The 26,542-nt window shown below is 44.7% G+C and overlaps 1 protein-coding gene across 1 annotated transcript in view; it reads left to right on the forward strand.

Annotated features, from left to right (window-relative positions):
• The window catches only part of LOC112076459 (complement C1q and tumor necrosis factor-related protein 9), a 91,987-nt gene that overhangs the window by 65,093 nt on the left and 352 nt on the right, over positions 1-26,542 (forward strand). Inside the window, exons 3-8 of the mRNA XM_024143228.2 lie at positions 4,530-4,575; positions 17,678-17,731; positions 17,831-17,875; positions 18,460-18,492; positions 23,470-23,508; positions 23,674-23,719. Coding sequence (XP_023998996.2) covers positions 4,546-4,575; positions 17,678-17,731; positions 17,831-17,875; positions 18,460-18,492; positions 23,470-23,508; positions 23,674-23,719 — 247 coding nt within the window. The 5' untranslated portion in view covers positions 4,530-4,545. The remainder of the gene's footprint in view (positions 1-4,529; positions 4,576-17,677; positions 17,732-17,830; positions 17,876-18,459; positions 18,493-23,469; positions 23,509-23,673; positions 23,720-26,542) is intronic.

The raw sequence follows: 26,542 nt of genomic DNA on the forward strand, positions 1-26,542 counted from the left end.
GTCTTCCCTAGGCCGTCATTGAAAATAAGAATTTGTTCTTAACTGACTTGCCAAGTTAAATAAAGGAAAAATATAGTGCACTTCTTTTGATCAAAAGTAGTGCACTACGTAGGCAATAGGGTGCCATTTGTGACTTGGGCGTAGTCTCGTTTGACACAGTGGCTGTGGGAAGAGTATGTACGTTAGAATGGGCTCCTTTCAACTACACAGCCGTTCCGGCATACCGAGACGTCTGTACTCATCCTCAACAATACAATAAAGTGAGTAAATAAGAAATGAATCTCTGCCTTTTTCCTTGAGTGCTTCAACTCCTTTCTGCCTCAAATGAGTCCTTTTAGAAGTTTCTCTGGGTAAGCACTTTTGTTAGACCAAGATGTGTTGTCAGAATATAAAGTGCTGTAAACTATATGTGTATCAACTGTATCAAGACATTCATGTATCTGTCTGTCTCTCAGGTCAGTATCTGTTAGAATGCTCTTGGAAAGCAGAGACTTCATACAACCTCAAAAAGTAAACATTACTGGAGAAACTAATTAACGCTAAATAAGTGAATTGCTTTGGCCCACAGTTAGCCAAGATGATTAGCTAGCCAGCTATAAATTGTTCGTTAGCAATCGCTTCTCGACTATGTTGACTAGGTGCAGCAGCGCTGCTGTGTCATTGACAGTCTGCTTTCTAAAAGGACAGGGTGACTCCAGTTGTGCCCACAGTAAATGACCATTGTGACACGCATCCCTGCGTACACACTTTCTATGGCTCCTACAACTATACACACACAATGTGTACTGACAAGTAGACCATGGTTAGTGTTCTCACAATATAAAGCAATAGGGATTTGACTTAAATATCATCATTCACTTGTTAAACTGAACACATTTTATTTTTCCTTAATTTATGAAGGAAACACACACACACACACACACACAGACACATCAAAATCAGTATGCACTTCATAGTTAAGGGTTTTGAGGGTGAATATGGAGAGATCATTTTGTCGAGAATTGCATAATTCATTACCTGTTTGTAATAGTACTAGGTTAAATATTCATGAGTTATATCTCCGTACGACGTCTCTGTAATCTACTGTTGTTTTAGGTTCAGGGGAGCAACACGGCTGAGAATGAGAGGGCTAACACTACAACAAATTGTCAACAGTGGTGTGTGTGTTGGTGTGTGTGTGTGTGGTGTTGTGTGTGTGTGTGTGGTGTGTGTGTGTGTACGTTGTGGTACGTGTGTGTACGTGTTGTACGTGTGTGTACGTTGTGTGTGTGTGTGTGTGTGTGTGTGTGTGTGTGTGTATGTGTGTGTCTGATTTACTCTAGTATATATTTATCAAAGAACATAATGAAACTATTCACCTCAAGTTGAAAAGGTGCTCTCTTTACTGTTGAGAAAACCAGCCCTTTATACATGCATCACTCTTTAAAACACACACTACACACACACACACACATAACACACACACACACACAATACACCACACACTACACACACAACACACACACAATACACCACGCACCACACCACGCACTACACACACACAACACACACACACAATACACACACACACAATACACACACAACACACACCACATACACCACACACCACACCACGCACTCACAACACACACACACACACACACACACACCAATACACACACACATACACCACACACTACACACACACACAAACACACACACCACACACACACACACACACAATACACACGCACACATACACCACACACCACACACACAACACACCACACACACAATACACACGCACACATACACCACCACACCACACACAACATACACACGCACACATACACCACACACAACACACCACACACACCACACACACACCCTGACAGGTTCCATGTAGGTGGTCAGTAAGGTTGTTCCTGGGCTTCCCACTGCGTGCTGATTAAAAGCAGCAGGGCTCAGAGAGTAGCTCCATTATTCTGTTGTAGCCTGTTTGTGTTTCAGGCAGAATCAAACACCCAGATAATCAAAGTCTTTAAGGACCACACACACACACACACACACACACGCACACACACGCACCACACACACACACGCACACGCACACGCACGCACACGCATATGCACACACTCGCGCACAACACACGCACACACAACACACACGCACACACACACACACTCACAGACCCACGCAACACACAACACACACACACACACCACACACACACACACACACACACACACACACACACACACACACACACACACACACAACACACACAACCACACACACACACACACACACACACACACACACACACACAGAGCTAATCAAAGTCTATGTAGATGTGTGTGTCAGAGGAAGTGGAATGGGAAGAGGTTTGGGAGTAACTCGTCTCTTTGTGTTGATTCCCTGTCTGCCTTTTCATCAGGGTTGTGATCCAATCCTCTCCAATAGATCCTCACAGCACAGCCACTGCCTGTGTCACAAATTGCACCCTATTACCTATATAGTACACTACTTTTGACCAAGTGGTGCACTAAATAGGGAATAGGGTGCCATTTGGAACGCAGGCACTAAGTCAAGGGGGCGAAAACAGACAGTCAGTTTTATAGCCCACGTATTACAGGCCTACTGTCAATACAGGCAGTATTACATGGAGGGTTGTGGCAGGGATGAAGGCTACATTCAAGGCTTGGATTGAGACCTAGGAAGAGCTGATGGTGTTTATGCCTTAGTCTCTGTTGTAGCTGTTGCTGCTTGATTATGTCCATTCAGTTGGCGTGGGCCTGGGCATGTTCTGAGACTATCTCTCATCTTAGCAGTTTGAAAGACTTCCGCTACTCTAGACACAAACAGGCATGCATGCACACAGTCACCCACACACACACACACACACACACACACACACACACACACACACACACACACACACACAACACACACACACACACACACACACACACACACACACACAACACACACACACACACACACACACACACACACACCAACACACCACCACACACACACACACACACACAGGAGGGAAAAGATACTCAGCAAACTGGAGGACAATGGAAGAACATTGGAGGACAATGGGAAGAACAATGGAAGAACATTGGAGGACAATGGAAGAACATTGGAGGACAATGGAAGAACATTGGAGGACAATGGAAGAACATTGGAGGACAATGGAAGAACGTTGGAGGACAATGGAAGAACATTGGAGGACAATGGAAGAACATTGGAGGACAATGGAAGAACATTGGAGAACAAAGGAAGAACATTGGAGGATACATACACACACACACACACACACACACCCACACACATGCAGAGAAACTCTAGGCACTACTGCCCACCACAGTGACTGTGTGATGCMAAGCCACTTCATCTGAAGGAAGTCCATAGAGATTCATCTCTTCATGCCTCATGTGGACACTAATATKCTCTCATATCATCTTGATGTCAATTAGAGCAACTTTGATTAGTTTAAGTAGCAGWMGTTATCTCATTAAAGATGCCAGTCTTCCAGAAACACRGTCACAGCGGKTTTACACTACAAMGTTATTCAAATACTCTCAATAGAAGCTCTAAATTAAGCAATAAGGCTTGATATGTCGTGTGGTATATTGTCATTATACCACCATATGTAAGTATGGTGTATAGTATATTGTGAATTTACCACAGCTAAGGCCATGTTCAAACGCATGACACATTGAGAATAACCCACACATTTTAACCAATCATAAAACAAATCATAAATATGTTTAACACTAGAAAAGCTGAGCATCAAGCCAACCTGCTCTGAGCCAACAATTAACAGTCTAATAAATACGTTTCATAAATATGCTATCGCAAAAAAATATTAATTGAGTTGTGATAATGAAGGTCTTGGGTAACATTATAATTCAATCAAAAATCAGAATCATAACAACATGATAGTGTATGTACGTGATTGGTCCACTGTGACCTCATCCTGGTGAAGGACCACCAACCATGCTCTTGGCCTGGGCTTGTTGTCACTACTGGCTGGTTTGATTGATGTGGCCAGGGACACACACAGCTGGGTAGCGGGGTGGTAAACCACAGGGGGAACAAAGACTAGTGTACCACACAGGGAGAGAGCAATTAAGCTGTTTTCTTCACATTCATTTAAAGCTAATTAACTACCGTGCCTTACAGACAGGCAGGATGTGTCCCAAACGGCAGCCTTTTCCCTAATAGTGATAGTGCACTATATAAGGAATAGGGGTCAATTTGGGACTCACACAGACAGGAGTAGCTAGCTGGCTAGCCCCCTAGCCTGACTGTTGGCAATGTGTAGTAGACCCAGATGCCACTGGTGGGAACTTGTTGCTCTGTGTCATTCTTCTCTCTCGCTCTCGCTCTCGCTCTCGCTCTCGCTCTCGCTCTCGTTCTCGCTCTCTCTCTCTCTCGACCCAGCCCAGCCCAGCCCAGCTGACACTTGTGCGAACTTCTAGTTCATGTTCTCCATCTGACAAGTGTCTCACTTCCTCTCTTCTCTCTGTGTGTTACAGGGTCGTCGAGGGAAGATGGGGGAACCTGGACCCAGAGGCCTACCTGTAAGTACTGATGCAGCTGCYKCATTCCTTCCTACCTTTATKTCTTCCTTCCTTCTGTCTGCCACTGTCACAGACAGTTTCAGTTTGAAGTTGTATGGGATAYGCATGGTATACATCATCCAGTTAAATGCTTACTTGCAGACAGTCCTCCTGTATGGTTTACATACTGCACATGCCTGTCAATCAATGTTTACTCCCACTAAACACACACTGCTGCCTCATGTCGAAAGATCAATCATTCAATCAGGAGCTCTCTTTAACTCTCACCTGCATGTATCTCACAAAGACCCAAATATATTCAGGTCTCCTTCATCTRTAGCARAGATCCACAGTCGTCCTAATTGAGACTCATCTCTCAGAGGCATGCCGGACTATCAGGGTATTCAATACTATTGACGCAGCACTATCGCCGGCCTAAGGTATTACTGAACACTGAGAAAATGAGCCTGAACCATCATTATCACCTAAGAAATKATCACTGTCACCCTAAGAACCATCACTGTCACCCTAAGAGTCACCTGGCTTAACTGGTGCCTCCAGAGACACTACCGCTCTCATCGTCACTCAATGCCTAGGTTAACCTCCACTGTACTCACATCCTACCCTTGTCTGTACATTATGCCTTGAATCTATTCCACCACGCCCAGATATCTGCTCCTTTTATTCTCTGTTCCCAACGCACTAGACGACCATTTCATATAGCCTTTAGCCGTACCCTTATCCTACTCCTCCTCTGTTCCTCTGGTGATGTAGAAGTTAACCCAGACCTTATAGGTCCCAGCACCACACCTATTCCCAGGCCCCAGGCGCTCTCATTTGTTGACTTCTGTAACCGTAAAAGCCTTGGTTTCATGCATGTTAACATCGGAATCCTCCTCCCGAAGTTTGTTTTATTCACTGCTTTGGCACACTCTGTCAACCCTGATGTCCAAGCCATGTCTGAATCCTGGCTTAGGAAGGCCACCAAAAATTCTGAAATCTCCATCCCCAACTACAACATTTTCCGACAAGATAGAACTGCCAAAGGGGGCGGAGTTGCAATCTACCTCAGAGATAGCCTGCAGAGTTCTGTCTTACTATCCAGGTCTGTGCCCAAATAATTCGAGCTTCTACTTTTAAAAATCCACCTCTCCAGAAATAAGTCTCTCACCATTGCAGCTTCTTATAGATCCCCTCAGCCCCCAGCTGTGCCCTGGACACCATATGTGAATTGATTGCCCCCCATCTATCTTCAGAGTTCGTACTGTTAGGTGACCTAAACTGGGATATGCTTAACATCCCGGCCGTCCTACAATCTAAGCTAGATGCCCTCAATCTCACACAAATTATCAAGGAACCTACCAGGTACAACCCTAAATCTGTAACCATGGGCACCCTCTTAGATATCATCCTGACCAACTAGGCCTCTAAATACACCTCTGCTGTCTTCAACCAGGATCTCAGCGATCACTGCCTCATTGCCTGCGTCTGTAATGGGTCCGCGGTGAAACGATCACCCCTCATCACTGTCAAACACTCCGTAAAACACTTCAGCGAGCAGGCCTTTCTAATCGACCTGGCCCGGGTATCCAGGAAGGATATTGACCTCATCCTGTCAGTAGAAGGTGCCTGGTTGCTCTTTAAAAGTGCTTTCCTCGCCATCTTAAATAAGCATGCCCCATTCAATTTTTTAAAAACTTATAGCCCTTGGTTCACCCCAAACTTGACACCCCTTGACTAGCACAAAACATTCTGTGGCGTACTGCATTAGCATCAAATAGCCCCCGCGAAATACAACTTTTCAGGGAAGTTAGGAACCAATATACACAGCCAGTTAGGAAAGCTAAGGCTAGCTTTTTCAAACAGAAATTTGCATCCTGTAGCACTAATTCCAAAAGGTTTAGGGACACTAAAAAGTCCATGGAGAATAAGAGCACCTCCTCCAAGCTGCCCACTGCACTGAGGACAGGAAACATTGTCACCACCGATAAATAATATTCACCAGATTGCTGCTGTATATCATCTGATGTGGTTATCTGATGGTAAATAATCACCAGATTGCTACTGTATATCATATGATGTGGTTATCTGATGTTAAATAATCACCAGATTGCTACTGTATATCATATGATGTGGTTATCTAATGTTAAATAATCACCAGATTGCTGCTGTATATCATATGATGTGGTTAGCTGATATTAAATATCTGCAGGCCTGTTAATCATGATCGCGTGATCACCTAACACAAAACTCAACATATATCTATAGAAGGGTTGTGTCCAGACGGTATAAAACAGAAGAAAACTCTATAAAACAGAGTGAGCCTACAGTATCTACATTTGGGAGGTACTATCTAGTACTATCTGAACTTTTCCTATAAGAACAGAGCCGCCCCTAGCCTTTAGGCGACCCGAAGCAATATTTGGTTGGGGGCCCCTCCCACCTCGCTGGGCAAAACATTTTAGTGTCCCCCTTCTTGGCAGTGGATATTTTTTTGTTGCAGTGTTAAATGTACTTTTCTKGAATTCTACACATTGTGGTTGTTGAGAAAATGTTGCCGTTTTAAAGCTAATTTCCTGCAATTCTACACATTTTGCCATGACTTACAGTATGCCATGTTAATGATATCTGAGTGAGTGACTAACCAAATCAATAGGGGCCCTGGGCACATGCCATGTGTGCCCGGTCGGTCATTTGGTAGCTGGCTAGCAGTGAAGGGGAAGCTACTCTGAAAATATAGTTTACCAAGCTACCAATTACTTCATATTGGAAGAATCTGAGCTAAACTAAAGCTACCCTTATGAAAAATATAGTTTACTAAACTAAAGCTACCCTTATGAAAAATATAGTTTACTTAACTAAAGCTACCCTTATGAAAAATATAGTTTACTTAACTAAAGCAACCCTTATGAAAAATATAGTTTACTAAACTAAAGCTACCCTTATGAAAAATATAGTTTACTTAACTAAAGCTACCCTTATGAAAAATATAGTTTACTTAACTAAAGCTACCCTTATGAAAAATATAGTTTACTAAACTAAAGCTACCCTTATGAAAAAAAATTGTTTACTAAACTAAAGTTACTTAGAAAAATAGTAGTTCACTACATTCAAACTACTCCGTGAAGAATGATCATCTAACTCTGAAATGTCATAGACTACAAATGGCCAGAACAGATCACTGTTAACGGAATGTGTAATTTAGCCTATTAAACACAAAAAGTGAAAATACGGCAGGTCTGATACCGAAAAAGAAAGGACGTTCTTACTTACTTCACCCATATTTTATTTTACCAAAAAACAGTATTATTTCGTTCTAGGAGTTAGCTACACTACTACAAGGGGAAAACGTAATGAACTACTGAAAACACTACCAAGATTTGATATAGTTCAACTACCATCAAGTTACTGCAAAATGTAATTACATTACTAGTTGATCTAAATGTAGTTCACTACTCCCCAACACTGCTGACTAGACCAACTTGACTAGCGATCTATAAAATGTTAGCTGATGTGCTAATTGAGTGAATGTCAGTGACTGACATAAAAAGTGGAACACTGCTGATGTACAACCATATTTAAACATTTCACCTCGTTTATTCTACTTTTCTTACTCTCAGCAGGAAATTCGTTTGTAAAACAACTTTTTACGCAGACTACACAGCGCCTTCGAATAAGAATCCCTTGTTTGAATTTTTCCTGTTAAAACGTTGTAAAATGTTTTGCTACAGCTGCCCTAATGAACATTTCTAATTTACACACTACTGCTTCCTGCTGCCTTCTAGTAACCAACTGGACTTTGTTGATATGGAATTATTCTGTTATTTTACCCATTCAATGATTTTCATGYACTGACACTCTGATTAAAGTTGTGATAATGAGAATTGGAAGCAGATAGACAGAAAGATGGTGCTCATCTTCCGTCACTGTCACCGCCATGCTCAATAGGTTCAATTATCTTTAGCATCACTTCAGCTGCTGACCGTTACGCTTCTCCCACATTTCTTCCTGTACTCTCTGACACCTTAATAACTCATTAGGCCTCACAAACGGCACCCTATTGCCTATTTAGTGCACTACTTTGGACCAGAGCCCATGTAATGTGCAATATCAGACGTACCCACATAGTTATAGGACACAACACCGTAGGAAAAAGGGAGGACAAGGAGGAAGAGGAAGAGAAAGAGGTGTGAGTGTGACATTTCTAAATGTCAGTGTCCTGATAGTACCCCTGTCATGTGATGTACCAGCTTGCCTCAGTGTCCTGCTAGTACCCCTGTCATGTGATGTACCAGCTAGCCTCAGTGTCCTGCTAGTACCCCTGTCATGTGATGTACCAGCTTGCCTCAGTGTCCTGATAGTGTCCATGTCATGTGATGTACCAGCTAGCCTCAGTGTCCTGATAGTACCCCTGTCATGTGATGTACCAGCTAGCCTCAGTGTCCTGCTAGTACCCATGTCATGTGATGTACCAGCAAGCCTCAGTGTCCTGCTAGTACCCCTGTCATGTGATGAACCAGCTAGCCACATTGTCCTGATAGTGTCCATGTCATGTGATGTACCAGCTAGCCTAAGTGTCCTGATAGTACCCCTGTCATGTGATGTACCAGCTAGCCTCAGTGTCCTGAGAGTACCCCTGTCATGTGATGTAGTGCACTTTATAGGAGATAGGGTGTCATTTGGGACTACTGTTTTGACATGATTTGTGAGTGACTATGGAGACAGGGAGGACTGGCGTCTCTCAACCAATAGTGGTGCTGTGCATATTAAATAACACCCTCACTGACACGCACATGCACACCCTCACGGACACACAAACACGCGCGCACACGCACACAGTCACAGACACACAGACAGCCTCCCTCCTGCCTCTCTTCCTCTACCTCCTGTTGCTTGTCTCTCAGTGTGACTCAGTGCTCCTTCTCATCACAGACAGATGGCCATTACCTACAGTGCTTTAGCAAAAGGCCTGCAGTCATTTTCATGGAACCCCCGGGTGTTGTAGCTAACCACGAGGCATGTGAGAGAGTGAGAGAGTGCGAGAATGAGGCCCTCCTACTGCCCCAGAAACAAACACACCACCCCACTTGTTCTGGTGACCATACCGGGAATGAAACCGTTGTGTACCGGGACAGTCGGAGGCAGTGGGACAACCTCTTGAACGTAGCGGCTGCGTCGATCATGTTGTATTGGTCCAGTGGTCTGTGTTGATGTTGGCCTCGGCTAGAAGGTTTTTAATGGCTCCTGTGCCCTGAGAAAAGAGAATGGTGGCTGACCAGCTGGCTGGACAAACTTGTATTGTGTTGCTCCTGGACAGAGAACCATTTCTCTCTGCTTCTCTCTACAGATCTAGGTTGACGGTACTGTGTGCCTCAGMCAGACTTGATCTCAAATCCAAAATGTTGGAGTATAAAGCCGTATTTAAAATATTAGCTTCACTGTCCACATRCATACGTAGGGGTGTGTATACTTTTAAATACCATTCCCGGTTTGAATGGGAATAGTGGGATGGTACCGGAATGGTTGCAATTTTATTAGCAAGGAAAATTGGTGGACTTCATGGAAAATTCTCCAACCGCAGCACACACCATACAATCTCCCTGTGGGCCACCATAATCACACCGTTCTTCAAYGGGTCGTTCAGTACCGTTTCTGTTGAATTAAACATTTAACACCATTCTTGTCACGGCCCTGAAAGGCACCCAGGGATGTGTTTGCCTGAAGGCACCAGGGATAGTGTTGTGTCTGAAGGCACCAGGGATAGTGTTGTGTCTGAAGGCACCAGGATAGTGTTGGTGTCTGAAGGCACAGGATAGTGTTGTGTCTGAAGGCACCAGGGATAGTGTTGTGTCTGAAGGCACCAGGGATAGTGTTGTGTCTGAAGGCACCAGGGATAGTGTTTGTGGCAGGTGTCTGAAGGCACCAGGGATAGTGTTGTGTCTGAAGGCACCAGGGATAGTGTTGTGTCTGAAGGCACCAGGGATAGTGTTGTGCGGTGTCTGAAGGCACCAGGGATAGTGTTGTGTCTGAAGGCACCAGGGATAGTTTTGTGGCAGGTGTCTGAAGGCACCAGGGATAGTGTTGTGTCTGAAGCACCAGGGATAGTGTTGTGGCAGGGTGCCTGAAGGCACCAGGGATAGTGTTGTGTCTGAAGGCACCAGGATAGTGTTGTGTCTGAAGGCACCAGGGATAGTGTTGTGGCAGGGTGCCTGAAGCACCAGGGATAGTGTTGTGTCTGAAGGCACCAGGGATAGTGTTGTGCAGGGTGCTGAAGGCACAGCAGGGATAGTGTTGTGTCTGAAGGCACCAGGGATAGTGTTGTGTCTGAAGGCACCAGGGATAGTGTGTGTGTCTGAAGGCACCAGGGATAGTGTTGTGTCTGAAGGCACCAGGGATAGTGTTTGGCAGGTGTCTGAAGGCACCAGGGATAGTGTTGTGTCTGAAGGCACCAGGGATAGTGTTGTGTCTGAAGGCACCAGGGATAGTGTTGTGGCAGGGTGCCTGAAGGCACCAGGGATAGTGTTGTGGCAGGGTGTCTGGAAGGCACCAGGGATATTCAGTTTGTGTCTTGAAGGCACCAGGGATAGTGTTGTGTCTGAAGGCACCAGGGATAGTGTTGTGGTGGCAGGGTGCCTGAAGGCACCAGGGATAGTGTTGTGGCAGGGTGTCTGAAGGCACCAGGGATAGTGTTGTGTCTGAAGGGACACACATCCAATAGTATAGACACACTGACACACACCCAATAGGACTGACACACATCTAGTAGGACTGACACACATCTAGTAGGACTGACATACATCCGGTAGGGCAGACACACATCCAGTAGGGTTGACACACATCCAGTAGGATAGACATACATCCAGTAGGCTTGAAACACATCCAGTAGGACTTGACCCACTTACACACATCCAGTAGGATGGACACACMTCCAGTAGGGTTGACACACATCCAGTAGGGCTTGACACACTTACACACATCCAGTAGGTTTGTTCTCTCCCTCACACATCCCGTAGGGTTGACACACACATCCAGTAGGACTGACACACATCCAGTAGGCTTGACACACATCCAATAGGATAGACCCACTGCCACACACCCAGTAGGCTAGACACACGTCCTGTAGGATGGACACACATCCAGTAGGATGGACACACACCCAGTAGGCTAGACACGCATCCAGTAGGCTAGACACACACCCAGTAGGCTTGACACACATCCAATAGGATAGACACACTGACACACACCAGTAGGCTAGACACACATCCTGTAGACTTGACACACTTACACACATCCTGTAGGATGGACACACATCCAGTAGGGTTGACACACATCCAGTAGGGTTGACACACATCCAGTAGGGTTTACACACATCCAGTAGTGTTGACACACATCCAGTAGGGTTGACACACATCCAGTAGGGTTGACACACATCCAGTAGGCTTGACACACATCCAGTAGGGTTGACACACATCCAGTAGGGTTGACACACATCCAGTAGGGTTGACACACATCCAGTAGGTTTGACACACATCCAGGAGGGTTGACACACTTCCAGGAGGGTTGACACACATGCAGTAAGATTGACACACAGCCAGAAGGTAATAGTCCTATCTGATAGTAAGGTAAAAGGTAATAGCCCTATCTGATAATAAGGTAGCTTCATTGTGAACAACACTCAACACCACTCACTGACTCAMTCCCTCCCTYCTTTCACTACTAGAGCTCTAGACAGAAAGATGAGAGTTCTGCCTCTCTAAATTGTAGCTTGCCTAACATATGTCTCTCTGTGATTGGAGTCCTCTCTCCCTCTCCCTTAGTGAAGTCTGTAGCGTGCTCAGTTTGTGTGTGTGGCGGCATGCTCAGTGTGTGTGTGTGTGTGTGGGGGGGGGGCACAGTGTGAGGGGCTAGGCAGAGTACTCCATGAATCACATCTCCATAACAGCATCTCTCTCCCACTGACAGACAGACCCAAACAGGGGCAGACTGAGCACTGCAGATGCTAGAGGCAGAGGGAGGAGAGATACAGGGGAGGAAGCAGAGAGGAAGAGAGAGAGGAGATATGTATAGAGAGAGGAGAAGGAGGGAGAGAGAGAAAGAGGAGAGAGAGAAGAAGGGAGAGAGAAGAAGGAGAGGGAGAGAGTGAGATGAGTAGAGAGAAGAGAGGAGAAGGAGAGGAAAGATAGTTCGACAGGCATGAGGTGGTAGCTGAGTCAAACATAGAACACAGGAAAGGGAGGGCAGAACGTAGGTGAAACTATGGTAGAAGAGAGAGTGTAGAAGAACAGAAGATGGCTACTGTAGCTTGTGACCAGAACCACCCCTGTTTGTAGTTATGGTAAGAGGCACAACATAACCCCATGTTATATAAATCGTCAGTCGATATGTTACAGGATGATGGTAGAGGAGAACTACTGGTAAATAACAGACTGACTGGTAAGACTTCAGTCAAGTCTACCATCCAGCCCTAGGTCTACCAGTAAATCCAGCCCTAGTCTAACCTAGATCCAGCTAGGATCTGGCCTGAAATGCAAGCCCAAATGTCTGGTGGAAACTGAGATAGAAGATGAAGTAACAGGATCAGCGCAAGTCGTGAGCCTATAAGCAGGAGCCCTAGTGCTGAACAAAAGTTACGCAAAGACCAGAGGTCAAGAAACGCTTAATTAGCCCTATTATTCTAAGACGGCTAATGCCAAGGACCCAAAGGTACTACGGAGTGAAATTGAGATAGATCGCAGATAGGCTAAAAGAGGATCGATAGCAAGAAGCGGAAGAGTGAGTAGAGAGAAAGAGTAGGAGAGAGAAGATAGGCAGAGGGACGAGCAAAGAGAGGTCTACTTTAAAGAGATTTCAGCCCAGTTAACGACTGAAAGATGAGAGGTATTCAGTCCAGAGAAGATTAGAGAATGAGCTGAAGAGAGAAAGAAGGAAGAGATCAAGGAGTGCATGAAGAGTCTACCTACTATTCAAGTCTAAGATGACATAAGCCTAATTGAGAGCAGGAGGCGCATTTGCAAGAAAGGTTGAGAGTATGAAGACTACACCATAATTGCAAGGTTCGAAAGTAAAGTGTAAGCATAATTCAGTCTAAGTCTATAACCTAATCAGTCTCAAGTGACTAACTACAAAAATATACAGTCATAAGATCATACAAATACAAGTCCAGAGCGAGAGGATCTAAACCTAAGGAATCCACAGAGCAAACGGTAGGAGAGTGGATATCCGATGAACCGAGCAAGTAAGAGAGAGAGATGACGCAAGCAGACAAGCAAGAAAGTGCAAGAAAGAGAGCTGAGAAGTAGCCAAGAAAGGACGAGAGAAGGCATGAGAGTACTAGCCCGATGAGAAGAGAAGTAGCATCCGGAGAGAGATAGAAGGCACTAGAGGAAAGCATACAGAGAGCTAAATAGATCCGATAGAGGAGTACGAAAGAAGAGTGACGATTAAAGGCCAGCAATTGCAAAAGGCACGAATGAAGAAGAGTGACGAGGTTAGAGAGAAGAAGAAGAGAGGAGAGCAAGATAGAGAGAAGACCAAGAGGACCGATAGAAGAATAACCGCTGACGGTGGAGAGAGAAGAGAACCGGTAAGATGAGAGACCCAAAAGAGCGAGGAGACCCAGAAGAAGGAGGGTCAGATGAATAGGTGACCATGAGAGAAGGAAAGAATGAATCCAGAGGAGGAGAACCTGAGGAGTGGCAGATACCCTGAAGAGATGAGGAGAGAAAGACCCGGACGAAGGATGAACGGAGAAGAAGTGAGAGGGAGAAGAAGAGAGGAGAGAGGAGGATGAAGAGAGAAGAAAAGGGAGAGAAGAGAGAAAGAAAGAGGGGGAGGAGCGGGAGCAGGGTAGAGAGATAGAGAGGGAGAAGGAGGAGAGAGAGAGTAGAGAGAGAAGAGTAGAGGGAGAGATTTAATTGCTGTTTAATGATTAGCTCAAAGTCAACATGTAGCCCCTCAGAGCAAACCATAGACAGTAATCTCCAGTTGTGCTGGTCCCTCCCTGCCTTGTGCACCGCTGGGCTCCACTTTACTGTTCATTTAGCACTATGTGAAGAGACATCAAACACAGGTATCCTGGGACAAGGCCTTACGGGTGGTTACGACTGCTGTGTGCAGTAAAACAACACCTTCGTATTGCCATGTAACCTTTTTATAGAAGTTATTCTCATTGAGATCAAATCTATTTTACAAGAGAGGCCTGAATCGATAAAATATATGTGTAGGTTATACTGTAATTTTATTTTGCATTAATAACATTCATACAGTATAAACTATTCACAAGTCAATTAAATGTTCACAATAAATGTATCCACAGAGGCTTCTCCCCTCTATTATATGAATAGGCCAGTCCATCTGTTCATGTTATGGCAGTCGTCTGCTTGTTTGTTAGCTCATAACCCTCCTAACCAATCAGTGACTAGATCACATTAAAAGACCGCCGCATCATAATGACTGTTGTTAAAAGCCCCATTTGGGAGAAGGACGAGACCGAACAGACACAGAGGAACACAGAGACAGACAGTGACACAGAGACAGACAGAGACACAGAGACACACAGAGAGACACCATAGACACAAGAGACAGACAGTACTTTGTCTTGTGCCTGGAAGCTCTGGAATGGAACTTCTCTTTATCTATTTAATGGATGTGCTGTTAAGGAAGAGCGTGCTTCTATGTCTATAACCTGTCCCCTGAGACACACACCCAACACACACACACACACACACACACACACACCACACACACACACACACACACACACACACACACACACACACACACACACACACACACACACACACACACACACACACACACACACAACTAACCATCAAAAGGTTCAAAGTTGCCCTGATTGGTCCAGAAGACTCTATGCTGGGGGAAAAAAGAGGGTGAAGAAAACAGGTGAAGGTGTTGTGAAAGTGAAAAGGAGTCTGGAGATCCGTAGACAGTTACATTTCACACAGCCCCAGTCCAAATGGAGCTGCTCGTTTTGGGGACAGAAAACGTGTGCATACCAAATGGCACCCTATCCCCTATATAGTGCACTTCTTTCACCCGGGCCATAGGAAACAGGGTCATTTGGGATGCACTCAATTCTATGTGTGGCTGTTGCTGTGTGGCAGGCTGTTATCTCTCTCAACAACGAGTCTCAGTTGGGGTGGGAGCTACCCCCAGGGCTTGATTATCTACTCTCAACAATGTTGCGGGAGCTACCCAGGCTGTTATCTCTCTCAACAAGGTGTGGGGCGAGCTACGCCAGTCTGTAATATTGCTCCTCTCAACATAGGTGAGGTGTGGGCTGGAGCTTACCCACAGCTGTTATCTCTCTCAACAAGCGTGTAGGGTTGGAGGGAGTTCTACCCAGGCTGTTATCTCTCTCAACAATGGTGTGGGTGTCCGGGCCGAGGAGCTACCCCAGGCTGTATTCCCTCACCATACAAAGTCACGGTGTCCGGTTTGTGAAGTAGGACCAAGTCGTGACAAATCAAGCTGGTAAGTGCAATTACGAGACTGACGCGTACACTCAGGCTGTTATCTCTCTCAACCAAGGTATTAGTTTAAGGGTAGCTACCCCAGGGCTGATTATCTCTCTCAACAAGGTGTGGTGTGGGGAATCACCCCAGGCTGTTACCTCTCTGCTCAAGCAAGTGATGTTTGTGGTGTGGAATGCTACCCCAGGCTGTTTATCTCTCTCAAAACAAGTGTGGGTGTGGGGGAGCTACCCCAGGCTGTTATGCTCTTCTTCAAACAATGTTGGGTTTGGGGGAGCTTACCCAGGCTGTTATCTCTCTCCACAAGGCTGTGGTTGGAGGAAGCTACTCTCCAGGCTGTATATCTCTCCGTCAACAAGGTGTGGGGGAGCTACCCCAGGCTGTTATCTCTCTCAAACAAGGTGTGGGTTTGGGGAAGCTACCCCATGCGTGTTCTTGAGAAGATGCCCATATATTTTGTTGTAGCAGGTGAGCTAATTAAACAATGTTCCTACTCAAATATATAGAATAAAACAATAATGAACCATACTTCAAGTTGTTGTATAAGTTGCAGGGGTTTGATGGAGCTCAGCCAACAGAGAGTAGCAGTAGTCTAGATGGGTGATGCCTCAATTAGGACAAGTGTCTGAATTAGGACAAGTGTCTGAATTAGGACAAGTGTCTGAATTAGGACAAGTGTCTGAATTAGGACAATTGTATGAATTAGGACAAGTGCCTGAATTAGGACAAGTGCCTGAATTAGGACAAGTGAATGAATGAATTAGGACAAGTGCCTAATTCAGGACCTTCCTGTGTGAGGTCATACTCTATGGATGTTGCAGAGCATAAACCTGCAGGAGCGAGTCACTGCGTTGATGTTTTCAGAGAAGGACAGGTTGTTGTCCAGGGTCACGCCAAGGTTCTTTGCCCATCTGGGAGGCAGACACAGTGGAGTTGAGCACTTTAACTTCCCTTGCCTTCTGCTGATTTCCTGTCCTTACTGCTACAAGGTCCCTATTTTACAGATATAAAGGACCTCTGAAGAGAGCAGACGCCCACCCATCATTTCTGTGCCTTGTGAATAAGCCTGAGTCCACTCACACTCACTGGGTGGTATTGGCAGACTGTACAGTCCTTATCCACACATTGGAGAGAGAAAAGACTGCTGTATAAAAGACGAGAGCTGAAGACTTGATCTGTTGTCATCAAGTGCCATCTATTGGTGGAGAGGAGAATGATTAGATCAGGACCTGGTTGGCTCAGTGTGGAAAACTGCTGCAGTGCAACAGGGCTTCATTCTCTCAGTAGACCCACAGACGCAGCATCTACAATGATACAGACAACATGATGTGTTGCTGGTTATAAGCATGTACTGTACGATCCTTAGGACATGTTCACACTCACACGCAGACACACATACACAGTCACACACACAACACTCTCGTCTCGTCTCTCTGCTGTCAATCATGTTGTACTTGTCTTGTTCACATACATCCTCTATCTCTCTCTCTCTCCTCTCTCTCTCTCACTCACTCTCTCCTCTCTCTCTCTCTCTCTCTCTCTCCTCTCTCTCTCTCTCTCTCTCACTCTCTCTCTCTCCTCTATCTCTCTCTCTCTCACTCTCACTCTCACTATCTGTTCTCATCCAGGGGGTGAAGGGTGACTCTGGCGTCCCAGGAGACAAAGGAGATCAAGGAGATCCGGTATGTAACACACCCTTCCAACACATTATTGTGGTGACATTTAAAGTGGCTGTCATTAACTGTGAACTCTAACCTTTCACCTTTGGCCTTCTCCCTCAGGGTCAGCCAGGTGGAGACGGGGCCTCTGGGATGAAAGGACAAAAGGTGAGTCACATCACATGGTGTGTGTGTGTGTGTGTGTGTGTGTGTGTGTGTGTGTGTGTGTGTGGTGTGTGGGTGTGTTGTGTGTGCGTGTGCGTGTGCGTGCGTGTGCGTGTGTGTGAGAGCTCCAGACTGATTCCCCCTGATCTATTTATCTTTCCTGCATTCATTTAAGTCTAAATCTGGTTCAAATTAACTCTCTTATAACGATATTTCATCATTGTTAATTGTCACACACACACACACAACAATGTGACTCACCTTCTGTTCTTCCATCCCTGAGGCGTCCTTGTTTAACCCACTACAGTATATCAGTGTACCAACCCCCTAACCCAATCAACTGAAACCGTTTGTCATTAAGTAGATGTAAATAGTGTTTGAATGAATGCTACTGTTGTTGATGACTGAATCAATGAGAGGAGAGGAGAGAGCAGATGTTACAACAGCTTCGTGGTGGGGGAGATTTCACTATCCGCTGTAAACCAGGGCTTCTAGATTCTTCCTAAAGAATAGATCAATATCATCCTGAGGTTTTTAGCATGTCTGTACAGTTTCACATCTCTATGTTCTCTGTGTATCTCTTATCAGGGGAAGAGGGCCTAAGAGGACCACCAGGACCGGTGAGGAGTACATTGTTATGGCGTTAATATTTCCTGTGACTGTTTATAAACTGAGACATAACTAATATTATCTAAGAGACTGTTTATAATTCTGTACTGTAGTTGTTTTTGAGTTATTGGAGGAAGGAGTACCTGAGGGTGTGAACAAGACTAGTGGATGGTCCAGTACACTATTCCTGCTCCACATTCACAATGTTTGGGCTACATGTTTTTCAGATCTGAGAGTACTGCAATCTGTGCTCTGTCTCCTCTGATCTCTCAAAGACAATCCTGAATCTATACATCCATTACCTGACTATGTCATTGAATGGGCATACTTACTGGTGCATGTCAACACGGTATATAAAAAGGCTAGTATGTGACCACAATGGACAGGTATACCTTTACTGGTGCATGTCAGCACGGTATATAAAAGGCTAGATATAAGATGAAGAATACCTATTTGTGATGTAACACGGTATATAAAAGGCTAGTATGTGACCACAATGGACAGGTATACCTTTACTGGTGCATGTCAACACGGTATATAAAAAGGCTAGTTGTGACCACAATGGACAGGTATACCTTTGGTAGATGATCCAGACAGGTAATAATAGAGGGAACAACATACTATTCCCAGACTCCTCTGAGATCTGTCCTTCTTCATAATTCAACTCCTGGTTCTTATTTAGCCGCTGATCCAAGTGGCACCGAGCCAACGTCACATCACCGCACGCTGAACAAATATTCCCTCTACACTAATGAGCTCTCTTCTCCTACTACTATTTATATCACTCTGTCTGCCTCCCAAATGGCACCCCATTCCTACATAGTGACTACTTTTGTAACATGCATGCTCCGACTACTGATTTCTTTCACCGATTGTGTCCAAATGGTTCCCTATGGACTGGTTCAAAGAGGTGCACTAATAGGCAATAGGGTGCCATTTGATATGAATCCCTTATCTCAACTGGAGTCAGGTCCACTTGTTCTTAAACGTTTCATTTACAATTTAACAGTGGCAGGTAATGAGTTCCCTTAATGGCTATAAAGCCTTTTCTTTCCTTGCAATTATTTGTGTAAGAAGTTCTATGAGGACCACTTAATCGGACTCAATTAACTGGACTGGATTACATTTTGAAATTGATTTTTAAGATTGAAGCGATAAGGGAGCAAAATGATTTAAAAATGTAAATTATGTTGCTATTTTAGGCCTACAGTCTTCTGAGGTTTGGTTGAAACCACCACAGTCCAGTATGTTATCATGTGATGATGTCTCCGGCTGGGGCAGCCTTCTACTTATTAATTATCAAATACATTCAGTCAATATAATCATGTGGCTCCCAAACGGTTTCTGAATGCCAAATCAACTATGCCAATTGTCGAATCCCAAATCCCCCTATTCACCACTCCTGATAGACACACTAGATCTGAGAGGATTGGATAAGTAGCTATACTCTTATTGTAATAGCTAAATTAATACCTTAATTTCTGATTGGCTAGGTGGGAAATGTCACCATATTGCTTCCATCCATCTATCCAATCCTCTCTGGTCTACATTAGTGGCTTCGGAGTACGTTCATTTAGAATTCAGACATTCAGAAAAGTCATTTATCAATTCATAAATGGTCTGTTTGAATATTTAGCTCAATCTCACTTAAATAGGGGGCTACCGAGTGGCGCAAGGCACTGCATCTCATGCGCAAGGTGTCACTGAAGACCCTGGTTCGTTTCCAGGCTGTATCACAACCGCCGTGATCGGGAGTCCCATAGGGCGGTGCACAAGTGGCCCAGCATTTGGTCTTAACTGACTTGCCAAGTTAAATGAAGGTTACATAAAAAAATACAATTAAATGAAGGTTACTTAAAACAAATACATTAAATGAAGGTTACATAAAACAAATACAATTAAATGAAGGTTACATAAACAAATACAATTAAATGAAGGTTACATAAAATACAGTAAATGAGTTACATAAACAAATACATTAATGAAGGTTACATAAAACAAATACAATTAAATGAAGGTTACATAAAACAAATACAATAAATGAAGGTTACATAAAACAAATACAATTAAATGAAGGTTACATAAAACAAATACAATTAAATGAAGGTTACATAAAACAAATACAATTAAATGAAGGTTACTAAAACAAATCAATTAAATGAAGGTACATAAAAAATACAGTTAATGAGCGTTTATATGTCCACTTCCTAGTAAAGATAATGGGTGAATCCCAAATGGCACCAGGTCAATAGTAGTGCGCTATATAGGGAATAGGGAACCATAGGGCTCTGGTCAATAGTAGTGCGCTATATAGGGAATAGGGTACCATTTGAGATGCAGTGGGATCATTTCTGCCGTAAAGCGTTTAATTCCATGACTCTGCAGAAACCAGGGTTCAGACCATTACCCTCCTTCCTGTTCATTAGTGCAGAGGAGGAACCACAGGCATGCATGACCCTCCATGACCCACAGGCAGCCCACACATGCCCCTTGACCACTCTGACTGAAGGCTACAGATATAAGAGACAAGATTAGAACAAATTGACAAGCTTTAAGGAGGCAGACTGATATTTGAAACTTGAAGCACTAAAAGGCTGATTTCCACACTGAACTTGTTCTACAACATCACAGGAAAGATCAGGACATCGTTTTATTGCATGGCTCCATGACCACAGATAGCCCACACGTAGCCCTTGACCAGACAGACACAGAATAATAAGCTAGGCTATGAACAAGAGCAGAAGGCTAAAAGATTAGAACAAATTGACAAACTTGTAAATAGATATTTATGCCAGTCTGAGATGCTGAAATGAAAGCCAAAACAAAATGTATTACCACTAAAATAACCCGGCTTGACCAGACAGACACAGAAGAACAGGAAGACAAGGAACAGGGTTGGAATAAATTAACATACTTGTTCAATAGAAAAAAGAAGAAAAAAAAGTTAGCTTTTGGAGGCAGACTAACACCGACCCAAACCGCCATCGTGCGCTATATCGTGCGCAAATTGATTTTGTCCCCCCACACCAAACGCTATCACGACACGCATGTTGAAATATCAAAACAACCAATTAAATTCATTCTGGGGACAGGTCGATAAGCATTAAACATTTATGGCAATTTAGCTAGCTAGCTTGCAGTTGCTAGCTAATTTGTCGTGGGATATAAACGTTGAGTTGTTATTTTACCTGAAATGCACAAGGTCCTCTACTCCGACAATTAATCSMCACATAAAACAGTCAACCGAATCGTTTCTAGTCATCTCTCCTCCTTCCAGGCTTTTTCTTTTTTGGAYTTTATATGGCGATTGGCATCTAATAGTATTACCATGACGACGACCGACCYCAGTTCGTCTTTCAATCACCCACGTGGGTATAACCAATGAGGAGATGGCACATGGGTCTCTGCTTCTGTAAACCAATGAGGAGATGGGAGAGGCAGGACTTGCAGCGTGTTCTGCGCCACAAATAGAAGCAACTTCTATTTTAGCGCCTGGCAACGCAAATGCTCGTTGGCGCGCGTGAACAGTGTGGGTGCAATGATTGAATAACATGTATGTGTAAATGTATTTTTGCGACGCTAGCGCACGGGACGCAAGCGGTGTGGTCAGCATGTCAGATGTTGAACTTGAAGCCAACCCAAAACATATGTACACATAATTGCAGGTTTCTAGGCTCCAATTGTGGTACAATATCATGGGAAAGCTCAGGACATAATTTTACAGCTTGAAAAGTTGACTTTCCATCACTGTGGGGATGCGTCCCAGATGGCAACCTATTCCCTATATAGTGCACTACTTTTGACCAGAGCCCAATGGGCACTATAAAGGGATTAGGAAGCCGTTTGGGATACACCCTTGACCTTTGACGATCCATACCCTCGCTGGAGGACTGCTCCACAGGTGGGCTTTGTATCCCCACAACAATGATTGGTCGATTCCGGGACTGACTCTCAAAATACATCCCAAATGGCAACCTATTCCCTACATAGTGCACTACTTTTGACCAGAGCCCTATGGTACTATTTACCCCACTTTAATAGAGAATAGGGTGCCATTTGGGACGTACAGGCAGAGGTGCTAGTCTAGTGGAAGAGGGTCTAGTGACAGACAGGCACTCATCTTTAGTTTCACAGAAAACACCCCTTCCCTCCTTTTCTCTCTTAAAAGGCTTCTTCAGTTTGACTTTGACAACCCCAACTGCAGTTCTGATCAGAGCCGAGTGCCGAGTCGAGTGCCGAGCCGAGTGCCGAGCCGAGTCGAGCGCCGAGTGCCGAGCCGAGTGCCGAGCCGAGTGCCGAGCCGAGTGCCGAGCCGAGTGCCGAGCCGAGTGCCGAGCCGAGTGCCGAGCCGAGTGCCGCGCCGAGTGCCGAGTGCCGAGCCGAGTGCCGTTGTGCAGCCGAGTGGCCGAGCCGAGTGCCGAGCCGAGTGCCGAGAGCCGAGTGCCGAGTCGAGTGCCGAGCCGAGTGCCGAGCCGAGTGCCGAGCCGAGTGCCCGAGCCGAGTGCCGGAAGCGCGAGTGCCGAGTGCGAGTGCCGAGTCGAGTGCCGAGTCCGAGTGCGCGAGCCGAGTGCCGAGCCGAGTGCCCGAGTGCCGAGGAGTGCCGAGCCGAGTGCAGAGCCGAGTGCCGAGCGAGTGCAGAGCCGAGTGCCGAGTGCCGAGCCGAGTGCCGCGCCGAGTGCCGAGCCGAGTGCCGAGCCGAGTGCCGAGTCGAGTGCCGAGTCGAGTGTCGAGTTCCGAGTCGAGTGCCGAGCCGAGTGCCGAGCCGAGTGCCGAGCCGAGTGCCGAGCCGAGTGCCGAGTCGAGTGCCGAGCCGAGTGCCGAGCCGAGTGTCGAGTTCCGAGCCGAGTTCCGAGCCGAGTGCCGAGCCGAGTGCCGAGCCGGTGCATTCAATAAGGGAGGTTAGGTGGTACGTCGTACCTACCGAATAAGTGACAATGAAGAAGACAGCTGATTTTCTATATTCTATCTTGTCTGTCCTTTCCATCCAGGTGATGACAGCTCATGGACTGAGACATCTGTCTGGCTCTGTAAGTTTAAACATCCTACGTAGTTACCTTTAACTTATGTTCTATTCAGTCATAATGGCAGTGGTGCTCTGACTGGTAACTCAATATTTTGTGTTACCTTGATGAAAGTTATTTTATGTAAAATGTTCCGCATTTCATAATGACCTTATTTCTATTTTATTTTAGGAGGCTGAATCAGGAGAGACGGGCCAGAAAGGAGAAATGGGTGATCCAGTAAGGATAGGATATGTACCAACCTGCTCTCAGTGTTCATAGGATTTGTAAATAATTCGCCCGTGTAAAGAAAAATCAGCTCCCCCCGTCCATTAAATCTATTTCATTATTCATCATCTAAACTGATCCTAGATCAGCACTCCTACTCTGATACGCTGGAGTATGGATCCAGAGTATGGGTCCAGATCAGATGAAGACTAATATATTGATGCTTGTCTCTGTGTCAAATCAAATCTAATTGTATTTGTCTCATGCGCCGAATACAACAGGCCTTACCGTGAAATTTTACTATCAAGCCCTTAACCAACAATGCAGTTCAAGAAATAGAGTTAAGAAAATATTTACTAAAAAAAATAAAGAAAATGACATAACAATAACGAGGCTAAATACAGTGGGGGCAGTGTGTATAGTCTGGGTGGCCATTAGATGAATTGCTCTGCAGTCTTATGGCTTGGGGGTAGAAACTGTTAAGGAGCCTTTTGGTCCTAGACTTGGGGCTCCGGTACCGCTTGCCGTGTGGTAGCAGAGAGAACAGTCTATGACTTGGGTGACTGGAGTCTTTTTGGGGCCTTCCTCTGACACCGCCTAGTATATAGGTGCTGGATGGCAGGAAGCTTGGCCCCAGTGATGTACTGGGCCGTACACCCTACTCTCTGTAGCACCTTACGGTCAGATGCTGAGCAGTTGCCATACCAGGCGGTGATGCAACCGGTCAGGACGCTCTCGATGGTGCAGTTGTAGAACATTTTGAGGATCTGGGGACCCATGAATCTTTTCAGTCTCCTGGGGGGGAAAAGGTGTTGTCGTGCCCTCTTCACAACTGTCTTGGTGTGTTTGGACCATGATAGTTTGTTGGTGATGTTCACACCAATGAACTTGAAACTCTCGACCCGCTCCACTACAACCCTGTTGATGTTAATGGGGGCCTGTTCGGCCCTCCTTTTCCTATAGTCCACGATCAGCTCTTTTGTCTTGCTCACATTGAGGGAGAGGTTGTCGTCCTGGCATCACACTGCCAGGTCTCCTCCCTATAAGCTGTCTCATCGTTGTTGGTGATCAGGCCTACCAATGGTAGGTGTTGGAGTCGTGCTTGGCCAAGCAGTCATGGGTGAACAGGGAGTACAGGAGGAGACTAAGTATACACCCCTGAGGGGCCCAGCGTGACAGATGTGTTGTTGCCTACACTTACCACCTGGGGGCGGCCCGTCCAGGAAGTCAGGATAGTTTGCCGAGGGAGTTGTTTAGTGCCAGGGTCCTTAGCTTAGTGATGAGCTTTGAGGGCACTATGGTTTTGTGTGCACTATGTAGGTAATAGGCTGCCATATGGAATACATACAAAAGCATATCTGAAAGAGCTGTTGGCAAATAATCGAATAATCAAATATGAAAAAAGGATACAAAGTTCAAAGGTCAATCTTTATCGTGCCACAAGTTCAAAATAAGACTTCAACAATAGCTACATGGTTTAGAATGAATGCCATTCAGAAACGACTTCAACAATAGCTACATGGTTTAGAGTGAATGCCATAGACTTCAACAATCGCTCATGGTTTAGAATGAATGCCATAGACTACAACAATCGTTACATGGTTTCAATGAATGCCTAGACTTCAACAATCGTTACATGGTTTAGAATGAATGCCTAGACTTCACAATCGTTACATGGTTTAGAATGAATGCCATTCAGAAAAAGACTTCAACAATAGCTACATGGTTTAGAGTGAATGCCATAGACTTCACAATCGCTACATGGTTTAGAATGAATGCCTAGACTTCAACAATCGTTACATGGTTTACAATGAATGCCTAGACTTCAACAATCGTTACATGGTTTAGAATGAATGCCTAGACTTCAACATTAGCTACATGGTTTAGAATGAATGCCTAGACTTCACACATCGTTACATGGTTTAGAATGATGCCTAGACTTCAAAATCGCTACATGGTTTAGAATGAATGCCTAGACTTAACAATCGCTACATGGTTTAGAATGAATGCCTAGACTTCAACAATCGCTACATGGTTTAGAATGAATGCCTAGACTTCAACAATCGCTACATGGTTTAGAATGAATGCCTAGACTTCAACAATCGCTACATGGTTTAGAATGAATGCCTAGACTTCAACAATCGCTACATGGTTTAGAATGAATGTCTAGACTTCAACAATCGCTACATGGTTTAGAATGAATGCCATTCAGAAACAAGACTTCAACAATAGCTACATGGTTTAGAATGAATGCCTAGACTTCAACAATCGCTACATGGTTTAGAATGAATGCTATTCAGAAACAAGACTTCAACAATCGCTACATGGTTTAGAATGAATGCCATTCAGAAACAAGACTTCAACAATAGCTACATGGTTTAGAATGAATGCCTAGACTTCAACAAGCTACATGGTTTAGAATGAATGCCGAGACTTCAACAATAGCTACATGGTTTAGAATGAATGCCATTCAGAAACAGTGCAATAGCTTTTCAAAGTGAGTCACCTGACTGAGTTGGGCCAACTATTGGTTACTATTGTGCATGGGTGAAAAAGGACCCCATTTCCATTTTTGAGTAAAGTAAAGATACCTTATTAGAGTGAAAGTCACCCAGTAAAATACTACTTGAGTAAAAATCTAGAAGTATTTGGTTTTAAACATACTTAAGTATCAAAAGTAAAAGTACAAGTATAAATAATTTCAAATTCCTTATGTTAAGCTAACCAGACAGCACGATGTTCATGTTTTTAAATTTACAAATAGCCAGGGTCACACTCCAACATTAAAACATAATTAACAAACCATTTGTGTTGAATTATTCTGCCAGATCTT

This window comes from Salvelinus sp. IW2-2015, unplaced genomic scaffold, assembly GCF_002910315.2.
Source record: "Salvelinus sp. IW2-2015 unplaced genomic scaffold, ASM291031v2 Un_scaffold3764, whole genome shotgun sequence".
NCBI classification, from domain to species: Eukaryota; Metazoa; Chordata; class Actinopteri; order Salmoniformes; family Salmonidae; genus Salvelinus; species Salvelinus sp. IW2-2015.